The sequence below is a fragment of the Mesitornis unicolor genome, unplaced genomic scaffold (genome assembly GCF_000695765.1).
Source record: "Mesitornis unicolor isolate BGI_N332 unplaced genomic scaffold, ASM69576v1 scaffold8661, whole genome shotgun sequence".
NCBI classification, from domain to species: domain Eukaryota; kingdom Metazoa; phylum Chordata; class Aves; order Mesitornithiformes; family Mesitornithidae; genus Mesitornis; species Mesitornis unicolor.
The window spans coordinates 120,879-144,234 of record NW_010164429.1 but is presented as its reverse complement, the minus strand read 5'-3'; the positions used below and the strand labels follow the sequence as shown (position 1 = coordinate 144,234).

At 34.8% G+C, this 23,356-nt stretch overlaps 1 protein-coding gene across 1 annotated transcript in view; it reads right to left on the bottom strand.

Annotated features, from left to right (window-relative positions):
* Positions 1 to 23,356, bottom strand: part of MYCBP2 (MYC binding protein 2, E3 ubiquitin protein ligase) — a gene marked incomplete at its 5' end in the record, with an annotated part of 156,400 nt that overhangs the window by 14,858 nt on the left and 118,186 nt on the right. Inside the window, 16 exon segments of the mRNA XM_010194319.1 lie at positions 184 to 467; positions 1,981 to 2,247; positions 3,523 to 3,603; positions 4,569 to 4,658; positions 4,797 to 5,036; positions 6,205 to 6,270; positions 6,892 to 7,116; positions 7,764 to 7,920; positions 8,536 to 8,696; positions 10,109 to 10,258; positions 11,472 to 11,668; positions 12,102 to 12,259; positions 13,918 to 14,085; positions 14,763 to 15,007; positions 15,677 to 15,846; positions 17,160 to 18,803. Of these exon segments, the coding sequence (XP_010192621.1) occupies positions 184 to 467; positions 1,981 to 2,247; positions 3,523 to 3,603; positions 4,569 to 4,658; positions 4,797 to 5,036; positions 6,205 to 6,270; positions 6,892 to 7,116; positions 7,764 to 7,920; positions 8,536 to 8,696; positions 10,109 to 10,258; positions 11,472 to 11,668; positions 12,102 to 12,259; positions 13,918 to 14,085; positions 14,763 to 15,007; positions 15,677 to 15,846; positions 17,160 to 18,803 (4,303 nt within the window).

The window sequence follows — 23,356 nt, the reverse complement described above, 5'->3', positions numbered from 1 at the left end:
TTTTTTTCCGCCCCCCCCCCCCCCCCAAAATCAAACTCACTAAACATGACTCATACTGTCAAAGTGTTATAGATTTTTGACCTTTTATAAAACAAAGATTATAAAAGACAACATAACTGACTTCAAACAATGTAATTATTTTTTGCCTTTATCTTGAGAATATATACATATTTTTAAACAAACCTGGAATTGAAGATCATTGGAAGTGTGACCGTAGTAACTCCTTTGCCTGCAGTAGTGCCAGCTGTCCCTGTTATAGTAGTTCCTTTGGCTTTTAGCTGTACAGTGAGAGCTTTGGCAATGCATCCCAAAAACATGTCTAAGATACCTAATTTATTCCAATCTCCTTTTTCTGTTGAGTGAATGATGTCACTTATATCTGCTGGTGGAAGAGACTTCACTCCTATAATACTAGCCAGGCGACTAGGAGTTACCTCAGGCAAGACACGTCTCAGTAATGATGTTACCTGGAGGAAAAAATCAGAACATCACAATTCTTACCAAGACAGCTGGGGTTTTCAAGCAAAATCAAATAAAATCTTTCTTTTTCACAAGTTATTTCAGTAAAAAAGACTGAATCTACTTTCTGTACTTAAAGAACACCTCTAAGAAATTCTGTGAGGTTTCTATCTTGCTTTGAAGTGTTTATTAATATACTCAGTGAGACAAGGCTGCAGAGTTCAGAATCAATCCCACTCAAACAATAGTTAGTCCTGATATAATAATAAAATTTCTGCTTGGTACTGGACTTATGACAACAGTGATATAGATGTTTGTACAATTCTGATTTGCTGGCATGTTACAGACATGTTACCCACTTCACATATAATCTTTAGATATCAGAAACTCTGTGGTAGAACTGTAGAGATACGTTAGGCTTCCGAAAACAAAGTGCTTGTGCCTCGAGGTGCTGAGACTCATGATACTCTTTTCCACCTCCTTTCATTTTCCTCGTGATATCTAAGGATGGCAGGTGCAGGGGGGTTGGACTAGATGATCTCCAGATATCCCTTGAAATGCCTACTATTCAGGGATTCTAACTGGAATATATTGAAGAGAAAATCTGTACCAATTGTTCTGGACCTAACAGGTGGTGTGTTGAAATGATATACTTCAACTTTACTAGCTGGTGGAACTGGGGTTGAAATTGCTGTATCATGAAAAGTTTGGTCCAAATCAGGACATCTGAAAGCTTAAGGAATTGACATTTAATATCTAATTTCTCAAGCCTTCAATGTTTTCTTAAAAAACTGTATACATTTTAAGACAAAAAACCCCAGTATTTTGCATATCTGCAATATATCAGAATTACTAAGCAGGGTTGTATCTGCCTCCAGGCAAACTGAGATGTGACATTTTAACAGTTCAGAAAATCGGAAGAAGAAAAGTAGAGTGTACAGGACACAGAAACTTTGGAACAGGGACTAAAAGTCCACCTAGAGAAGGCACACCGGCTAGTAACAACAAACTAGTCCATTAATGGTACTAAAGTAAACTGTTTCATGTGTCTAAATATTTATATTATGTGCATATAGGTACTCAGGCAGACAACACTTAAGTTCAGAAAGAAACAGAAATTAAGGATCTACCTGAGAATACCAAGAGTAGAAAGGAATTGTCTAGTTCCACACTACAACACTTCTAGTCTAAATGTAAGACAAAGATGCTGTGGCCTCATGCCAGATCAGTAATTTGTTTTTAAATGGTCATAAATTTCTATTTGTTCGTAATTTTCAAAAATTTCCTCTCCTCATGGCTGCAATAACAAAATGACTTGCTTTATTCACAATTATTCCATATGTGGAATATAGGGATGATCCGAGTATGACTGGGGAAGCATTTAGAAGTAAGAAAACAAAATTGTCTTTCGGAAAAAAAATAAGTTCAAATATATATTATGCTATTGCATGCACAATTTTAGGATTCTAAAGATGTTTTTTCTAGGTGTAACAAAATAGACGAGGAGCAGTTAGCACGCACCTGTCTCTGCACCCTGGGAGAAGCAGTGTGTAGTAATGAGAAGAGATCCTGGAGCAGAGTCAGCTGCTGAGCCAGATACTGCCGGCCCACATTGGAGCCGCTCAAGGCCAGCACCATTGACAGCAGCTCAAAGCAGTAAGCGTCAGAAGCAGCATCTTCGTCGTTAGGCTGTGAGTTGGCGTTCTCCTTGCTGGAGATGGCGTGTTCCCATTCCTCACGCACACGGGTCGCCTCCATCCGTATGGCCTGGACTATATGAGCACATACCTATCCCAACAGAATCCAAATACAGAGTAACTCTTAAATTACAAAGTGAAAGAGACTGTGTTTTATATGTACCTTCATAACTATGCCTAAAATGGAAAGCCTGTGAGCCTGTGCTTAAATTAGTTTTCAACATGAATTCAAAGGGAAAATAAAATTTAGATTTCAATTTAAAGATTAGTTAAATTTCTTTAAAATTAAAATTTAGGTTTAATACTGAATTTGCTCATCTTAATTCTGGAAAATTTCATTGAAACAAATTTTTTTAAATTGTAGTTCCCACCTTTTAATTTGCTTTTTACATAGAATTCAGGATGAAAAAAAAACAACCAACCCACACAAAAAACCCCAAAGAAATCCATTTGCTCAACACCCACAGAAGAAAACGACTTACTAAAAAACTTAGTCTCTTGTTTAATTTACTATTGAGAAAGCTTTAAAAGATTTTAGCAACCATGTGTTCATTTTACCAATAGCACATTAAAAAGCATATTTAAGAGATTTTAAAATTTCTAAGATGGTTGACAAAAAGGTAGATTCTGCATGACTTATCTAACAAACTTCAAAACGAATCTAATACCTCTTGTACTACTGTGAAACTCTTTATGGCAATGTTTGTCTTGTGACAGGTGAAATAAAGATAATATAAAAGATGCTTTAGTTGGTATATTTTTAAAAAAATCTAGTATTCAAAAGAAAAAAAACCCAACATACTCTAACTTCTGCTTTATGTTAAGAAAAACAAAGATAAGTAAGAAAACCACAAACTCAAAATTTCATTGACTGCAGGAAAAAATAATTTAAGAATCTATGCACCAATTACCTTTTTAGGATTAAATTCTATCAAACCTCAGTAATTCTTGATGACAGAAATGGGGAAAAAACACGTGCAAAACGAAGAATCTAAACTGTCACTGAACCTCTCCTAGAAGTTTGAGAGGTCTAATATTATGGTATCATTATCAGCAAACACAAATAAGTACCATTTTCAACTCAATTCTAAACCTTTTCTTTTTAAATAAAGTCTAATAGGAAAGGGCTTTTTATCCTATTAAAATGGATTTTTTCAGTGTCAATTTCAGCAGAATTTTCATATAAAACACATCCTATTACTATCACAGAGTAACACATACTATTCAAAATGTAAATCAAAATTTGATTGTAAAGGACAACAAGAATGGAAAGTGTCGAGTAAAAGGCACTATAATCACTGAAAATAAGTGTATTTGTTGCAACACACAAACATTTAATCCTCAAAGCATTTCAGAATAAACAAACCTGCTTCTGCAAATTCGTCAGTTTGCTCCGGCTGAATATGATCCCTACCATGTGCTCCTTCAGGTCTGCATCTGATGTTGCCTTCATAAAGAGCACATTTAACATTAGATCAAGATTTCCAAGAAGATTTCGTAATTACTATAGCAATTAACATGGAATATCAACAAATTTTGTTCTAAAAGTTTACAGCTTTTTGTTACGGAGAAATAAGATAAGATATACATACAAGATCAACTGAACTATGGTTAAGAAATATCTCTGATGTATTTACTTTCTTCTTCTTTATAAGAGGAAATCTGAGCATGAAATAAAATAAAATAATCAATAAGCAGAACAAGTGAAGTATAATTATTTGAGATTCAGCCTCTTCAGTCTTTGTAAAGCAGTGCACTGAATATACTTACCAGGTTACATTTTTCACAATAAAAGAAACAGGGAACACACAATTATGTCACCACACAGCACACGTGAGAAAAATACACTTTTGCAAAACAAGTAATTCATTGATGTTGCCACACAGTACTGTGTAGAGCAAAACCATATATACTCTGAAAACACGAAATTACTTTCATTGAGGACAGTCCAATTTTGTCTATTAAACATGACAGTCCAGATACAGTGACCTTTTCTGGAGTACTTCTTAAACTAATCCTTGCTGAAGACAGGAGTATACCAGGTAAAAGCACAGTAGCGTGATTTCTTAATACTTTCTCTCTAAACATCATCAGAGTCCTTCTCCAGGCACAAGATAATAGGCAAGAAGGACTTCCAGGTTGACCATTACTGCAGGTGTTACGTGCTCCTGTAATTGTAGGCATAATTTGTGCCACCATTGCTATGACGTTTCCATTAAACATATATGCCTCAGTTATAATTTACTAATTAAAAAAGGAAAACAATGATAACTAAAAAAAAAGCAATTGTGACACTTCTGCTTTGATCTGAAAATTATGTACCATAAGATATAGGACAAATACTGAAAATCATCCTGGATCATTTTTTCAGCAAAGTATTATTGATAGAATACAAATAAATACATTGTGTACTTTTTCTTCTCCTTCTGGGGAGGACAATAGTGCTTTTTCTTCTTGTTCTGGGGTTGGCTCAGCATCTCCAGAGATGAGTTTTCCAAATACCTGGAAGAAAGACAGTGACAATTAGCTTATCTCAAAGACAAACTAGTGCAGATGTGACATTTTACATTAAAATGTAAAGCACTGAAAGACTACGATTTATAGCAAGTTTCACCACATAACACATCATTAAAATCCCACCTGGGATGTAATAAGTCGGAATACTCGCAGTGTCTCAGATTCACAGTTTCTTTGTTGAGCCACACTTGCAGAAATCTGGCCTGCTATTTTAATGCTTTCGCCATCTTTCCACCCAAGAATTTTCACTTGTCGAACTCTTAGTGTGTTCTCTGGACCCTTCAATTCAATTTTGATGATGTGATTATCACCCCCGGGAAGTTCACTTGTTACCCAGCCAATATGTCTTGAATCCAAGTCTACCTATTAAACAGGAATATAAAGGTGGGAACTGACGTTACATCACACAAAAAGTCACCTACCTCTAAAACAAACCCATTGTCTATCACTGGAACCAATACAATGTTTGCTATGAAATGTTAATGCTGAGCAGTAAGACTGTAATTTTTAATTATAAAAATATTCAACCTCATGAATTCAGATTTAAAAAAACTCTCAAACTTAAAAAAAAATAATTATATATAGCCACTTTTTTTTGTCTTTAAAGCCTATTAGAAATAGTGGCCTATTAACCCCTTTTATCTTCTAAGCAACAGTTCACATATTCAAAAAATACTTTGAACTAATATTTGCTCACTACTTTTACTAATAGACTTTAATGAAATTTTTGAGTCCAAAATGGTAACTGCCTGCTTTGATGGGTCACATCAGTGTCAAAATACAAAACAATGTTATCTGTATAGAAAACCATGCATTTATCACTTGGTATAGCAATAGAAGTACAGAGACTGAACATCATTCTGAACTTGAGTCTCTGGACAGAAATTTTCAGCTAGCTGAAGCTGAGAACCAAAAAAAAAGGGCAGGAAAAAATGTGTTCCATAAACATCTATTAGACCATGTAACTAGAAAAAACTCATGGTGAGGATAAATAATTTATTTTCTACTTTCTCATGGCATTCTACTTCTGCTCACTCTTAAGCTGCATTTCTCTAATGAAAAATGTTTCCACAAAGCAGATAAAAGACAATGACTGAGAAGCCAGGCATCAGAATATCTAACAACGTGTAATACTACTTAATGCAATTATTTTAGGTATACTCAGATATACATAACCTAAAAAGAAATCAAACAGCTTGCTGACCTTATAAAATGCAGCCTAAACAGTCTTTTTTCCAAACTTTCTATATAATCACTTATCCTTTCAGCTATAGTAACTAAAAAAACCAAACAAACTAAGGAATATTTTATATTATGCTGTTCTGTTTCAGTAAAAGATTGATCAATATTCAGTATATATGACTGAATCTGTCATAATAATACAGTATTTTCCAAAAAATGTTATGATGTCTTATATCTGTAAAATTATTTATCTACCATAAGAAATGGAAATGATTTGCTTAGAAAATCTCTGCTGTACGCAGCCAAAGAACGATGGCAATTTTTCAGCGTCAACTGTTAAAATGTTTACCTGCTTTATTCTGCAGAGATCTTCTACCGCCTTGCCAGTTAGGAAGGTCATTGAAGTCACTTTGTTCTGCAACAGACAAGCAAAATAAGAACAAAACCCTTCAGCTGAGGACCATCCTGACTAGTTCTGTATTGAGAAAGTATGTACATAAAAGAGTCAAGTTGTTCTATTATAAAAAAAAAATAAAAAGAGAAAAGCGGTCAAAAGCAAGGACAAATAACTCCAAAGCAGCTCTCAAAAAAAATTATGATTTGCCCCTTGCATTAAAAGCTGTAGTTGAAATAAAGATATATTTGTAACATTACTGTACAGGTCAATAAACATGAAAGTAGTAAGTCTAGAAAATAGTTTGGATTTTATGAAAACCTCCCTGTTTGAATGCTTCTACAGAAGTCATGAGAAGGAAAAGTAACTTAAGAAATAATTAAATGCTTGAAAACACATCTGAAATTGAACATGCCACTGAGAATTAAGTTCGAAGTCTTAGGTTAATGCAGACTGCAAATTTAGTTGGATCATATCAAGTACTGCTTCGAAACCACAGGAATCAGAAACGTTACTTCAAAATGTGAGCTTCTGAATTAGAATTACAAAGGACAAAGAAAATGGTGGTTCGTGGCTGATAAATATTTACAGTTTTGACTATGCACCTTCAAGGAGAGAGATTTCATTTCATTTTCCTCTTACCCCGAGATCTCTGGAATTGTCTACATGAACACACACGTAACGTGCATTGATTCCTTTTACACAATTAATTGTGATGTTTTTAGTTTTGTTTTTATCTTCATCTCCTGACTCCCAGAACGTTTCTGTAGACCCATCTGTTAAACTACCAATCATGGCAGGTCGGCTTGAGGTTTTGATGTCAACAATGCTGGTTAGGTCTTTTAGACAAACCACTATACACAGTTCCTACGAAAACAAATGAAAATATTTAAAATATCCATAAGTAAGCCCAAATACAGGCATTATTTACATGTTTTAAAACCACACAGGCATTTCTGTTCTGAGGAATATGCTCTCTGAACTAAAGAAGCAATTTGTCATTTATTAGTTCAAACTATTCAGCCCTTTTAACCAAAGGAAATATTAATAACTGCTGAATATATTAGTAAATGCCTAAATTTATTAATAAATGGAAGAAAATACTTCAAAGATGTTAATCAGAAGTATTTATTTGTGCTTCTCAGAGTAACAGAAGAAAAAAAAAGATATAAGCAAGTAAGAAGTGGAAGCTCACAGCATGTAAAAAGTTAACTAAGTCAATGAACCAAATGAATTAACTAAATGAACAATAAGATATCCCCAGACACTGTACTTCCAAACAAGCACTTATAAACACTGCTCCAAAAGTTACCTTTGAGCAATATACAGGCTAGGGGTCAATATTTGAACCTCTAAAGCTAAATATGAGGACCAGAATATCAACAACAAGATCCCAAACTGAGATACACTCATGGAAATATAACACTGCAATACAGAACCTTTTAATTCAGACAGAAAGATCATAGGAAGTGCACAACTGATCTCTGCTTCTGAAAAAGAGGTGTAATACTTGCCTGATTCATGACTTCAAAACCAGACTGAATACTGATACTAAAACTCTCCTCACTATCTCCATCATCAGATTTAGACAAAATGTTGTTGATGTGATGAAAAACATTGCTTTGGTGCAGGAACTGGTGATCGGATTGTTTGAATTTGAGACTCCAGCACCTGAAAACACATTTGGTAGACTTTGAAATTCTGAATACTGTTTAAAAGACATAACCTATCGGCAAAGCTATAAGTAACATTTTTGCTTCTCCAAATGCTTTCTATAAACATTTAACTCCAAATTTTTGCAGGATTTTAAGTGTTCCTATGCATCATTTTGAGGAAGGCAGGAGTGAACTTTTCTTAGAATTTTAACAGTGAACAGAATATTATTTAATTTGTATCTCTGAGACAGATACACAGGAAAAAAAAAATCAAACAGTTTAAGGATAGTATTCAGATAAGAGATTTCTGAGCAAGAGGTATTATGCTATAATGCACATATACACAGATACTACCATATTATTCAATGATATGTATTTTTTTTCATAGTAGATACGGTACAGAATCTAACAGCAAATACATTTTTTACTGTTACAACAAATACATACTAGTACTTCTATGTATAAATGTACATATACATCTACATATATCTTCCCTATGTGTAAGGATACACATGCTCCTTTACACACAGACACAGAAAGTTGTTTCCAACTTCCTATCTACACTGCAAAATCTTTTTATCTATGTTACAACCTTTCCAGCCATTTAAGAATTGTCCTAATTTGTGCTTACCTTAAGGCCATTTGCTGTAATGCACTACCACTGGGAAGAGACATCATAAGATCAGAGATTGTCTGGAGGAGGCGATGAAAAGTGTGGGGTAACGGGTGAGCTGCTTCGCCTGCAATCACTATATCTGAGAGAGGATGTTCACATACTCTTGTGTCTTTCTCCTAAGAGGAAAAGCAACTTGTGTTGTTAACAGGCTTTCAGACAAAGAAGGTTAAATAGAAATAAAAAGGTTTATGATATTTAAGAATAACTGTAACGATCCTATAATGAACATTATCTTCAGAGTAGCTCCTGTCAGAGAATTCTTAAATTAACAAGTTATAAATGAACAACAAACAAGAAACTCAGGAAGCATACTGTGCAGTACCACTTATTTCTCATGATTTAAAGATGTGAAACGTCACCTTGCAAAAACAAACTAACTAGAAAAAAATAACATATTCCACCTGTTAATAAAACTTTTTTAAGCAGCAAAAAGCAGACATAACAAACTTGTGAATTAAGCTAAGGTTATCAGCTGCTTTATTTCATTAGAGCTGTGAAGTGCTTTTCATGTGGCAGTTGAAATTACTACTAGGCAGAAAATTGCTGGAGCCAAGCACAGAAACAACGTTCAGAGTATAATACACAGAGCTACTGCAAATCAACTTTAATGTATGCATACAAGAACGTGGCTTGAAAGTAAGTAAGCAGAATGACAAACCTGCATGTTGATATAGTAACATGGAAAAGTTGATATCCCACATAAAATTTAGGACAAGACTACAGTTGCTCTGGACAAAACTGCAGCAATGTACCAGGGCTGCAATGCTGAAAAGACTCATTTCAGAAGTTCCCATTTCAAAGCTGGATTAGATTTGAAGTGGAAATATTACTCTGGCTTACTAGAAGCACTAGCATGATTTCTTGAGCTGTTTGCTGTGGACTTGATAATGTTTTCAATCAGAGCTAAATCTAGAAGAGATCGTATGAACATACCTTTTGGATGAGTGATATGTTAGATTATTCTATTCTACATGCTACATTTGCAGAACTAAGGTTTTTTCTTAATGACTAAGTTACTATAGTATACACAGAGTTACTTATATATTATTTTAATAGATATAATTCTTTAAATTAACTATAGATTTTCGAAATTAACTACAGACTTTTCTTAATGCACTGACAAGACTGAACAACAAAGCTTCTCTGAAAAAAATATTTTATCTCTTCTTTTTGATGGGCAAAGGGAAAATACAAAGTAAACAGTAGATTTTTGTCACTGAATTAGCAATGTCCTCGTGTGTTATTTTTTTCTTTCCCATGAATCCTCACAAAAATAATGCATTAAAAGACACACAATCATCACACAAAATCTGGAGACAGTAGAAGAAAAATTAGCTAATCTATGACTATCAAGAGTTCAACTACAATTTAAGACTAAGAATTTTCACTCCATAATTAAGGTTCTGTTTCACAGAGAAAGGATTAACGTTGTTTGGGGTTTTTGTTCCACATAATAAAAACATTTCTAATTTGATACAAAATCAACAGGGAAACTGTATTTATGAAAGGAATGCTGAACCTCACTTACTTGTTCTGCATTTTCTTTATTTGATTTATTTTCTTCATCCTCCTCTTCTTCAGGCTCTACAGGTGCAGGAGTCAGGGAAGCCACAAAATGCCATAATATGTCATGAAGAGAAGTTGTTTGAATGACATTACAAAGCAGCCAGTTGAAAGCCTAAAATACGGCACACACAAGAAGTTACCAACTGGTTAAGCAAACCTGTAATAAAACAATTTCTTAAGTAATTTATGTAAGAAGGTGCACTGATGCTTTTGGACAAGCAAATAATAATGCAGAGGTCTTCAAGTAGCTCTGTAGCTACAACAGTTTATTAAATGACAACTATATTACAGGGGACATAGCAAAGTAATTCCCAAACACCATACACAAAAATCAGTTATTTGAGAAAAGCTTTAAGGATGAAAAAGCAAAGTTCTTAGGTGTTTTCAGAGAGATTATTAGAGGATGAGGTGGCAGCATTCCTTACTGTTCAAATTGGTTGACAAAGTAAAGATCATTTTTTTATTGAGAACTCTGTAGGCTGAGATTTGGTTTCCTTATTTGATCTCTGACACTGACTGAGTTAATCAAAACAATTCAGCCACTTCAAAAAAAATAATCAACACAGTGGGGAGAAAAAAGGGTTTTTAAAAATGGTAACATTCTTATATTCTTCTAAAAGCTGCAATATTTCTGCACGTTGATGTTTGGAAATGTGACAGGTGGTGCTTAACAGTAGAGGTGTGTTTTTTTTACTTTATCTGAGATAATCCACCTATATTTTCACATGCTACAAATACCTGAAAAATACTCATGCTTTTTAAAAGCTCAGAAGAAACTTTTCTAGAGGTTAGCTAAAATAATAATAAAAAAGGCCTCAATGTGGATGCCTCTTGCAGTTTTTATTGAAGCAATCGATCTTTAATGGATGGTTTTGGTCACTCATTATCTATGTAACAGGGGTAGCATTCACCCATCTCAGAAGGAAATTGTGAAATACCTCGATATTAGCAGCACCAAAACAATTCTAAAGAAAGAATACTCAGTCCAAGATTTGAAAAACAAATACCAAGTAAGACCAGGAAGATGCTGAGCAAAGGAGGACAAAACTGTATTTATATAATTGATTTTTGCAGCCTTCATCGTATTCTTTTATCAGAGATTTTCTACACAACACAACAGATACACTATTGAAGAAGGTTTACAGGAAAGACTGTTTAGAGACTGTTTACATTTAGAGTTAGTAATACAAGTGAACTTTTAGCATAGGTTTAGTGCACATCACAATTTTGCGATTTTTTTTTTAATCGATACAGAAATTATTTTTAAAATCTGAGACAGAATTTACAAATATCTTAATTTATGAGATCCATTAGTACATTAATACCTCCATGGCAAAGACTCGGCAAGCAGATTTCCGTAAGGCTTGTTTCATTGCTATTTCAAGTCCTTCCAGATCATGATGTTGGATTACAAATGCCAATACTGGCCACTGGAAATTTCTCTCTCCTTTGGAAAGAGAGCTGTGGGCGGAGATTAACCGAGAAAGTTCAGGAGATGGATGTCTCAGGAGAGAGGACCCCACTTCTATTCAAAAGCATAAAGATATGCATACATTAGATTCTTTGTGCATTTCAAATTTTTAGCCACAGTAAAAATAAAAAGCAACAGAGCAATTTCAGAATTTATGTATTTGTTCATTTTTTCTATGAGAAAAATGTGTTACAGAAAGCAATGTGAAAAAATAATGCTTCAAATGAGTAAGAAAATATCACTAACTTTTAAATGAAGCACAAAAGATGCACCACATATTTCAGAACCACATTCCTGAGCTGTTCTTAGGCTAATCCTGCGCAGATTCACAAAAAGCTAAACTTTATTAATAAATAGAAATAAATGCCATTACATGTATTTATTTTAAAAAAATTGTATTTGTCTACTGTTTTCAAGAAGAACTGCAAGTCTAATGGCATATCCTTAACTGTTTTTTCACTGCTTCTGATGTCTGTGCTCTTACCTGCATCTCCACTGTTGACTCGTCTCCTAGGGATCGCCTTTACGCGTGCTGGCAAAATTGAGTGCTGTTTGTCATATTCAGATGCAACAACTGAATATGACCTTTGAAAGACCGTACGCTTCGCAAGATCTGTATCTGTTATTGGACTGGTTTCCAAACTACAAAGAAATGAGTGAAGTTATAAACCCATTAATGAATATATAGAGTATACAGGAATTATACATAAAATATTGGACACATGCATTTCATAATGACAACACTACTACTGCATGAAATTTTGTCTTATGTACCTAAATAACTGTTTAAATGCTGGAAAAGAAGGAACATGTATTAGAATTACACATAGTGAAAAGCATGCAAGTGCTTTATAAACAAATGTAATGATGTATATGGTAAGTTCCAAGAATTTAGATATTTTTTAGAGAGAATACAAACATTCAGATCATGTCAAAATTGAAATTCTGGACCAAATTTACCCTGAGAATGAACGTGAAAACATCTATGGAGTGAATTTCTAATATGCAAGCCAACTGAAATTTAGAACTTTATGTGAATTAAAAGTTTCTAACATCATTAGTCTTAAAGCCAATTTTCAGTTGCTGTGGCTATGCCTCTGACATGTTTTACTCCTTACCTTCAGTGGACTTCTTACAGTCTGCAGAAGAACTCCCAGTTTATGCTGTCCCTATAGGCCTCAGGAGACCATGGTGTCCACAGTTTTAATAAAGGAATATACCAATACGATGGACTCTTAAAGAGTTTTGTTAGAAAAGTTCTATTTCTGAAAAGACTACATTGTAGATTGTAGCATTCCAATAAACTGTTTTTGCAGTCAGTATTAAATATAACAGATTGAAATAAAACAGATTAAAAGCAAGTTTTTTCATTGTTACATCCTCAATATAAAATGAGGAATCAGCTTGACATCTGAAAGCACTGAGCATCTAAGTTGATTCTGGACTAATATTAAGTAACAGTAAGAGCCTTTTTTTCCCTGGCAAAACTAAAAATTCTGTAATTGCCTGAATTAGATCATAGTAAGCTTAATGAGATAAGAAGATAGCTTAACCTGACAGAAACCACCTAAGCACACTTAATGGTATTAAGTGCCATCCATGTCTTCAGCAACATTTTAACTTTCCACAGAAAGAAGCACGGCATTTGCTTTAAAAAAATGTAAGCTACTGAAATTCTCTCCTGTTCAAACTTCCCTTCAGGATGGAATCCTGAAGGAAGTGTAACAGCCACGTTCCCTCAAAAAGGCTGTTAATCTGCACTACAGTCAGTTGTGTTAAAAGGGGAAAAAAATGCTGCATTTTCAAGGAGTTCACAACAACTATGGTCCTTGGACCACTGCTCTTTAAGATCACTTCTTCAGTTCTGGACATTCTGGAAAAATGGTATTTGTCTCTACAGGGAAATAAGCAGGCCTAGAGTAAAGGACTATGGATACATTTCCCTGAGGTATGCTAAGAGTCCTTCTGAACAAACTTTTTTCATATTTAATGTGTAAAATCAAGACCTTTTTGGAGAAAAGCAATTGGTTTGCATTACAGTTAAAAGTTTTAAATAAGATTTGTATTGCTAGTGGTAGAAAATATACCTGATAGGCTATGATTCACTGAAGATACTTTTCTAACTATAGCTTTGTATGTTCTTGGCTTTTTTGCTGCCATTTCAGAGACAGATAAGGGCTAATCTGATTCTTTAGCTATTTAACTACAGCAATGTTTTCCTTATATTTTTTTCTTTTTAAATTGGTGTTATGCTAACGCTTTAGCATTTGTATGTAGTACCTAGAATTACAAGGAAGTACCTTGGGGGCATAGATTTCATGTTACTCTCTGGCTCTTCAAAGACATTAGGGCTCGCGTCAGGAGTTACTGAGATGTACGGTGCAGGCACTGAAGTTGAGCGCAGGTACCTCATCTCATCCTGGAACAGGTTGTCATCCTGGTACCCAACAAAATTTTCATGATGATGCCTACATCGAATTAGATTTTAAAATTAGGATTAAAGATTATAAATTCCTGGAACACACACATACACAAAAGTCCCTTGCCAATACATTTAGCCAGCCAATGCAATTCATTTACTCCTCACCTAATGCATTTAAGCTGGTTGTGACTTACAAGTGCTAGTGGAAAATATAACGGCATTTTCAACCAACAGGGAGTGGGGACCACCCTTTGCTATCTTTTAGTATTTTCATTAGGTATTTCCATTATGTACTTTAGACCCAACTGTCTCTAATATATAATATAACGTGAGACATTACAGTGGAATCTACTTAGAAATACACCAAGTAACCATAAGAGTTCTGGTTTCCTCCTTAATATTTTTAACTGTGAAGAGATAAAAGTAGCACATATGTCTGCTACTAACACAATAAGTTAAACTCCTTAGGAACTTCTAAATTCTTTGGACAGAAACTAAACTGTTGTTAAAAACTATTTAGTATCCAAAAGCAACTCAGTATATTTGACCCTTAAAGCAAATACAATCTAAGAAATGTAACAAGATCATGGAAACAGAAGAGAAAGAAAAACAAAGATCGTTAAGAGTTAGGAATTTCAATTTAAGTTTTAGTTTATACACACATTTTTATCCAACACTATAAGTAGATGAGTATTAAAATCAATATTCATAAACTTCATTTACCTTGCTAAAGTCTGCAGATAGAGACATGGCATTTTAATGGGAAAGTCTTCAGAAATTCCTTCTTTGACACTGGGAAGTTGAGACTGGAATGCTTTTGCGGGGTGATAGCAGAGGATACTGGGCTCAGCAGCACTACTCAGCGACAGTAAATACAGTGCATTGGCTTTAATCACTTGATGAGCTTCCATAGTCGGCAAGGCACGAGGAGTCTTAACTTGCATTGGTTTTCTCCTAGATTGTTTAATCTAGAGAAATTTAAAAAGGTATATTTAAATTACACTTTGCAAACTCAAACCGAAAGCCTTGATGCTTGCCTCAGGATGAATTTTGTGCGCAAAAAGTTCCAACACATGCAGTTGCAAAATTAAAGTTAAATTAGCATCATTCTGATTAAAACCTTAAAACTTTAAGCAAGAATTTGAAATAGGTAATCAAAGAACAACATAAGAGCAGCACCTTTCATACTATTCTCATTAAAAATTGCTCTAGTTTGCCCAGAGTTTGGCATCTGTATCCAATGACCTGGATGATTAAGATCATTAAAGAAACTATAAACATATGAAGTTAAAATGGTACTCATATTTCAGTAAACAAATAAAACTAAATTCAAAGTTAAATAAACAGACACATACTTTTGAAAAATTAGATACTACATCCTATGCTGCAGTTGTATTGGGATAAAAAATAAAATTATTTTACAGATTTGAAAACATCACCATCTGAAGGGAAGAAATCTGGTCAGAGTAATCAGGAAAGTTTCTATTTTATTTTTTTAAACTTATCAATAACATCAGTGGATATTCCAAAACCTGCCAAAATTCTGGAATTCCAAAGTTTTTAAACTGGCCCTACCATATTTTCAAGTTGTGAACACAGCATTATTAAGCAGATATAGAAGAAACAGATGAAAATACCTTCTCTCTTGCTGCTGCTTGCTTTTCACGGAGATATTTTTCTCTGCAGCGATCGCAAACCAAATACCAAGTGCTTCCTCCAATACCACCATCACCACAATTACCAGCCCATCCTCCACAGAAGTGCCCAATGCTATTATAACCTTGGCCACCTGCATAACGGCCGCAACCTACGTCAGGTAAAAAGATGAAAAGTTACTTCAAAAGAAGGATTATTCTTCTATTACTTGTTACTGTAAAAGAGGGATGGAGAGGGGGATGTCCTTTCCTGGCCTAATTTTCTGCTTTTTTTCTCTCTGAACTGATTAAAAACCAAGGTGCATGTCCACATGTCCCAGCAGTATCCAAACAATCCAAACAGACTGCAGTTTTCAAGTTTTTATTATGAACTTGTTCAAAGCATCAACAGCTCCCTGCTCAGACAGCTAAGTGATGGTTAGTATTATATATTAGCCAACATTATCTATAATTTAAAAAACATAAAAAACCTACCCCCAGTCTAACAAAGCTCAAAAGGGAATTAAGTGCACTCCTTTGCTGATTACAGTTTCTCAGAAAAATTCAGGGCATTGATAACTGCTGAATAACAAGGCTCCTTAATTTTACTTTAACTTCACACACAGGGCTAAAACAAGTGCATACAACATCAGCCCGAACTTCACTAAATGGCAAAATAATTAAGTTACATCTACAAACTAGAAAACACAGAAATAACTTTGTCTCTAATAAGGCTACTTACTACTAGGTATATTGTAGTTAATTCCTTCCATTAGGGATTCCTTTTCTAAAGAAAACATAAATTATGTATCTTTTGAACTTAGTTCACTAGCTAAGATAATGCATAGCCAGCACCTGATTCTCCTAAAATTAAACAAACTCCTGAAAAAAATTTAGGAATCCACATAAAGAGACAAAATAGCAGACTGGGTTGTATTTTACAACACAAATTGTCTAGAGACTCAAACTGGACTTTTTTTTTTTTTTTAAGATACATTTTAAACCAAACAAATTAAGCCACTGATACCCAGCGCTGACACTGCAGATAAATACAAGTTTTCTACTATTCATAGTAGAATGGTAGGAGGAAAATTTTGGCAACACAGAAGCTCTAATTAACCAACGTACTCATTTTTATCTTATTTCCAATTTTCTCAGCACAGTTAAAAGTCCTGAAGTCTAACAAATGGCGTGTTTCTGAAGAGCTTCTCTAAAGTCAGCTCATTATTTTGGCCTTGTTCCAAATTTCTTCAGCATTTTTGAAAGCTCAGATCCATAACTACTTCAAATTATGTACACAAACATGTAAATAATTTGTAAATTTGTAAATAAGTGTAAGTTTTATTTTAGCTTATATAGCGCACTGTGTTAAAATGTTAGACAAGACAGCCTACTACATTTTCATAACGGTAACTAATACCAAGATGTGTGTGTGCAATATATTTTCATACGGACACGGGAATTAAAGAAATATATATAATCTTACCTGGATGAGCTTGTCTCATGTGGTAAGTCACTGGGTATGGATGAGATTCTCCACACAACTCGCAGATGGTGTCTTTTTCAGGCCCTCCCACTGCAAGCTGGGCCATCTCGCCAAAAAGATTTCCCCTTGGCCTGGTCTCCACCTTTTCTTTTTTCTTTTTCTCTTTTTTGGTTTTCTTGTTATCTTTGTCACTTTCCTTCTTCTTCAACACAGCACAAGAACCAGGACTTGGAAAAATCATGTTTTGGGAAGCCGCTTTAATAGTTGCTAAAGAAATATCTTCCCAGAAAGCTACCAAGTGCTGCAGTGTTAATGGAAGCGGAGACTTGGATTTCATTGTGTGATGACTGGATGTTTCAAAGGAGGTAGTTTCAGTTTTTCCATCCTCACACTTCTCATGCAGAGGTGGTTCCTTTAACATTGAGAGGACTTTGTTTTTATTGATGCTACCCATTTTAGAGATATCTGGTCCATGAGGTGAGATGTTGAACATGTTAAGAGCAGATGATATTTCCAATGAATGTCTATTTTTCAACTTGGTTTCTTTTTCCTCTGCAGGTTGTTGAGTAAGACTGCTTCGTATTGGTGCATGCTCTTTGGACAGTTCTGGATTAAACTTCAAAAAAGATGAGCAAGCCATAGCATCATGAACTATTCCTTCATGCCAAAGAAATGCAGCAAATACAGCTCTGGCACATTCTGCAACAGAAGGTGACATTGCTTGCTTGGCGGGCTCTACAGGCTTGGAGCCATCTCCTTTGAAGAGAAAGCTGGATTTTTCCTTTTTGGGCCTTGTATGCCTACCAGCACATTTACGGCTCACTTTTGGAGATGCTCTCATGTCTTGCTCATCTTTCAGTGGTGCTTTCCCTATGCTGAAATGAACTTTATTAGAAACATCATCCAGACTTCTGAATTCGGTGTTGTCCTCACAGGTGCTATCCGTAATGCTGTTAGTCTTTAAGGTACTTGAAGTACACACTTCAACTACCTCACTGTGAAGATTTTCTTGTACGACATGAGGGGAAGGGGCTCTGTTTTCAGTTTCTGTAACAGGTTTTCCATCTTTTGTAATAATTTTTGGTTTGGGTGATGTGGACCTCCCCCTTAAGGGTTCTGTTAGCGGTACTTTCTTTTTACGAAGGGTGTCTGGATCCAGTGTGTAAGAATCTGATTTGGAGCGTTCCCGAGGAGGATCCAGCTTTGTTTTTACAGGGGATGAAGGTTTCTGAGGTAGAGTTTTGTCATGGGGCGATGAGGATCGTGGAGAGCTAGCACCAGATCTAACAGCTGTAAGCGTCTTTGTCTTTGGAGAAGATGACCGGGTTCCTGGCCCTGGAGATTCAGCTCTCAGACCAGTAGTTGTTCTTCCATCAGTTTTTAGTGTTTGCAAAGTGTTATGATTAGGAGACAAAGACCTGCTGTGAGAGTCTGACCGCAATTTTGCAGCATCTGATTTCAGCATGAGGCTCTCACTGGCAGACAAGCCATCCGTATTCCTGGGTTTCTTCTGGTCAGCAGCAGCTCTATTCATTCGCACATCAAGCTTGGGTGACCTGCTGTCAGCTCTGTGTTTTGACGACATGTCTGATTTTCCTGCTGGAGAAACTGGTCTAGCAGCTCCTGTGAAATTCATTCGGTCACCTGTTTAGCATATTTTATAATTAAATTATTGTATTTTGACAGTGATACCTTTAGCAATACAAAACAAGGATTAAAGACCTGAACACACGATGAAAATCGAGCACATGCTTCTGTTCACATCAAAACGAGAGGAAATATAAAGGGAATTTTTTGGCCAAGAATATCTTCAATACATTTTTTTCTCCCAAAGATACGTACAAACAAGGGCTAGGAAATATTTACAGAGAAAACACTATTATGGAGATATCAAAAGGCACAATTCACTATTTCCACAAAACACAAGTAAAGGGAGCACAATTTAGATCCTTAGGTAAAATGCCAGGAGTCAACTAAGCTTACCACAGTTGCAACAAAAAACAAGGATTATTTATTTATTATCTGAATGCGTATCAGCCTGACTGCAACAATAGACTTGCAGAAAGTTCAAATGTATTACCAGATTCATTTTCTTTAATGCTCAAAAATCAAGAAATGTAAGGCAAATTGGGTAAGAGGCTTAAAAAAACCATGCTTAACATGATTCACATTGATAATCTGATATATCCACCTTTTTAAGACCACAAACTATCAATGTTCTGCTACCAGAGCACAACCTACTAATAAATTCCCCCCCCTTTTTCAACCACTAAGCTAAACCATTACCTCTGGTCTATGATGTCCTCTTATATTGATGCACTAATTTATTGTTCCTATGCACATTGACTTTGTACATATATTAATCTACAGAACTACAAAAATATGGGTAGCTTAATATAAATCCATACAGAACAAGTATATACAAATAAGCAGCTCATTAAAGCAATCTGCTTCTAATAATTCTGTCAACACAGTCTCTCTTGTAGAATTGTATTTGAAAATTAAGACACGCAATGTTGGAATTACTGCCTAGCAATGCAGTGGTTGTTAATTAAAAAAACCCTCTCTATCCACAAAGCATTACACTGCAAAGCATTGAACATATAAGTTAACTTCTTCTGATTTGAATGGGTTCTCATTAATTAAATGTGAAGTTTTTCTAGTAAAGCTTGTAGAATTGAGTCAGAGTACTTTGGATTATTTTACCTGTCTAGACACTAAAAGGTTATTCCCACTCATCTGGGCACATTTTTGGGGAAACAAGTGTTTGTTAAAAAAAAAAAGTTTCAATTAATCAGACAATATTTGCAAATTTGGACCTTGATTTCTACTGGGAACGGAGAGAATAGGCAGTCATCTTTTATTCAGTACCTTCAGTATTTACTCAGAAGGTGGGAAATCTGCATTATACTTTCTTCTGCACTATGGGATCTGCACCAACTTCTTCCAGTTCTCAATCATGAAGCCTTATCCCTATGCTAGAGAATATATAGAAGCATGGAGTGATCTCAGTTTTCCCTACTATTACTTCTCAAAATATAAGTCTAGCAACCCAGATGCTTCCTCAGGTTACAAAACAATTCTTAGTATTTTGCTACTTCCATATTTAAGTAGCTTATAATAAATCAAACAGCAACAGGAAAAAGTGAAGGATACTTATACAGGAATATTTAACAAGCTTGAAGGTCAGGGTACTCTCCTGGCTTCCTAGGACATAAGACATGATAGGAGTTCATACTTCTCCAAGCAGAGAATAAATATTTTGTCTATATTCAGGAACAATATATCAAATGTAAACAGTGGGGTATACTGAGAACATCTCAAACATAACCATAATCAATTTTGAGACTGTCTTTATTCTTTTTTCTTATAAGTTGTATAATTTTTTGGGGGGTGGGGAGGGGAAGAGTTAGAGAAGAAATAGCATGGTGCATCATGGTTTATAAAGTGATTGTTCTTGCTAAAAGAAAAAATTAAGAAGTTTCTTAAATATCAGTCCAAGCATTTTGCTCATGCCAGCTGTTATTCACCAGTTTTACTGAAGAGCTATTTTGAGATGTCTACTTTGTGATATATGAATTCAGAAATGTAAATTATAATTACTTTATACACACATTTCCCTGAAACAAACAGATAAAAAGATGAATTCAAGGTCTGCCAGATGAGAAAATACTCCAGATAAAACCTTTTACAGGTTTCCTCACAACGGAAGAAATAGTGAAAAGTTGTCAATAGTCGTCTTGGAGGACATAAGACACTGCAAGCCATTCAGCAACATATCAAACTCAAAGTATAGGCATGAGTAGTGCATATCAAGCAGGAAAACATTCTAGAACAAAACAGCTTATGAAAGGCATAGCTTAACAGCAGCTTCCAGCAATAAGAAACACCCTATATTTTTAAAAAGCAAAGGTTTGGATTTGCACATATACAGGTAAATAATCCCAATTAGCACTCTAGACTATCAGCACCAAAAAAAACCCCAACGACATGAAAAACTGCATAATCATGCAGCAAGCTGCTTTATCTGTAAACAAAAAGACCACCCTATATATTTTTCCCTCTTCTTCCATATTTCATTTGCATGGAAAACAGGTGTTACTAGATGAGACTAAGTCACCTTTCTGTGTACAAAGCAGAAAGAGACACCTAGACCACGCATCATGAAGTTGCTGCAACTCGGGAAGGCAACACTGAATGGTTACATCAAATGAGCTCCCAACAGACACCAAACCTGAACGGTCACCTTCAAAACATTATTTAATTAAGCGAATGAAATGAAAATGAATGGAAGGAGAAAAACAAACCAAAGTATTTTGAATGTCAAAATCCGAATAACCTTGCTACGTTGGCATGCATACCCACCCTTCAGTTTGTGAGAGAGAGATGAAAGAGCAGAGGCAGGCCCAGCTACATCGCTAGTTTTGTAAATACGCTCACGAGAAGCAAGGCAGCACGATGGAGTTTCTACAGTGGAAAACAGTTGCACAGAAGCAGCACAGATTCAATGGAAAAAGCAGTAAAGATTAAAACAAGCATTTCAAATGATAGGCATCTCCTTTGTTACATATTCCGAATTCATTGTTTAGACTCCTACATTAGTTTTAAATGAGAAACAGTTACTTCAAAATGTTTTTTTGGATCTAAATTTTAAGAGAACAGAAGATCTTCTGTGATTTCTGTCTAAATATGTAGTATGTGTAGACTAGCCAACAAAAATTATGTTTTATTATAAAAACTGGCAGTATCTAGTTTTGAACTGACCTCTGATTTAATATGTGAACTTTTAATATGAAATTCAGAGATGAGCTATTTAAAATTGCACTATGGCCTTCTAGATGACCAATTCTCACACTCTTTTGAGAAAATTAGAGACCACACAGATGTTTGTGTTGGAAATTCTCACTTATCAATAGAAAAAAAAAAGGAAGAAAAATATACTAAACCCATCAAAACTGTATCTGTTTTCAAGTATGAATGCTCTTCAATAATATAATGACTTGAAAAATGTCAGATATGTAAAGTGAACTGTGGTTTCTCAATACTATCAAGAAACATAACTAGCAGAAGAGTTTCTTTCAAACAGTAATAGACATGAAAACAAATCTGTATCAACACTTAAAACTAATTCTGCCTTAAAAACCTAGCAAAGATAAATTTTTACGTAATCCAAGATAATTCAATTAAAGAGTCTACTGACACGAAATCTGCTAAACATACAGCTCCAAATGAAACTTGGAGTGAGATAACAGCAGGGACTTTTAGTTTCAGACCTATCATTTTGTTTTTATAGAATGTTGTTTTTAATTCTAATTCCTATTCATTCCTTTAGAAAAAAAAAAGAGTCAAATTCTTACTGCTTTAATACTTTTAAAGAGAATTTGTATGTTAAAAGATGAGACTTTTTTTGTAAAAATGGAATGAGTGTATTGAAAATACACTTGATTTCAATTCCTGCACTGCTTAAGAAATCTTTTAGGCTGGTACGACATTTACGAACTTATACACAAATATTCTAAACCCACCATCTTATGCAATGAGCTATAGTTCCACAGAGTCTACAATGAGAAGGTGTTCACATGTTTGCAGTAAGAAACTAAATTTTTAAAACAAGAAAATAACCTCTATTTTTCAATCTAGTATTAGCATAGATTTAAGAACAGTATTACCTACTTTGAGGCCTACAAATTATTTTGAGAGATCTAATACTAACTATATAGCTTCTGAGTAACAAGATGTCACTCTGCCAAGTTTTAAAGGTAAAATGCAGAAAAATCCATTAAGAGCATAAAGTAGCAGTGGAGGCAATCCTAAAAACTTCAATTTGATACACTAGCATTCCACTCTGAATAACCAAACGAAAATATTTACTAAATTCACTTTCATGTATGCACCTTTGCACTTCATACTTTCATTCTATGTCTGAGAATACTCACATTTTATAACATAATCTATTTTATGTTGAACAATGTACTCAATAATTTCAAGGAGACTGTGGGTTGAAGAGAATGAATTTCCCACATAATGTCTTTGCTGCCTTGGCAAATAATGTGTGTCTATCCAGGATAACAGGTCAGCCACAAGGACCAGATTTTTGGTCAGGATTCCTTCTTTTTGACTCGCTCTCAAAGACTACAAAAAGTCTTGAAATAGAAGGTAGGCAAGGTGTGCCTCACATCACATCCAATGTGACAGCC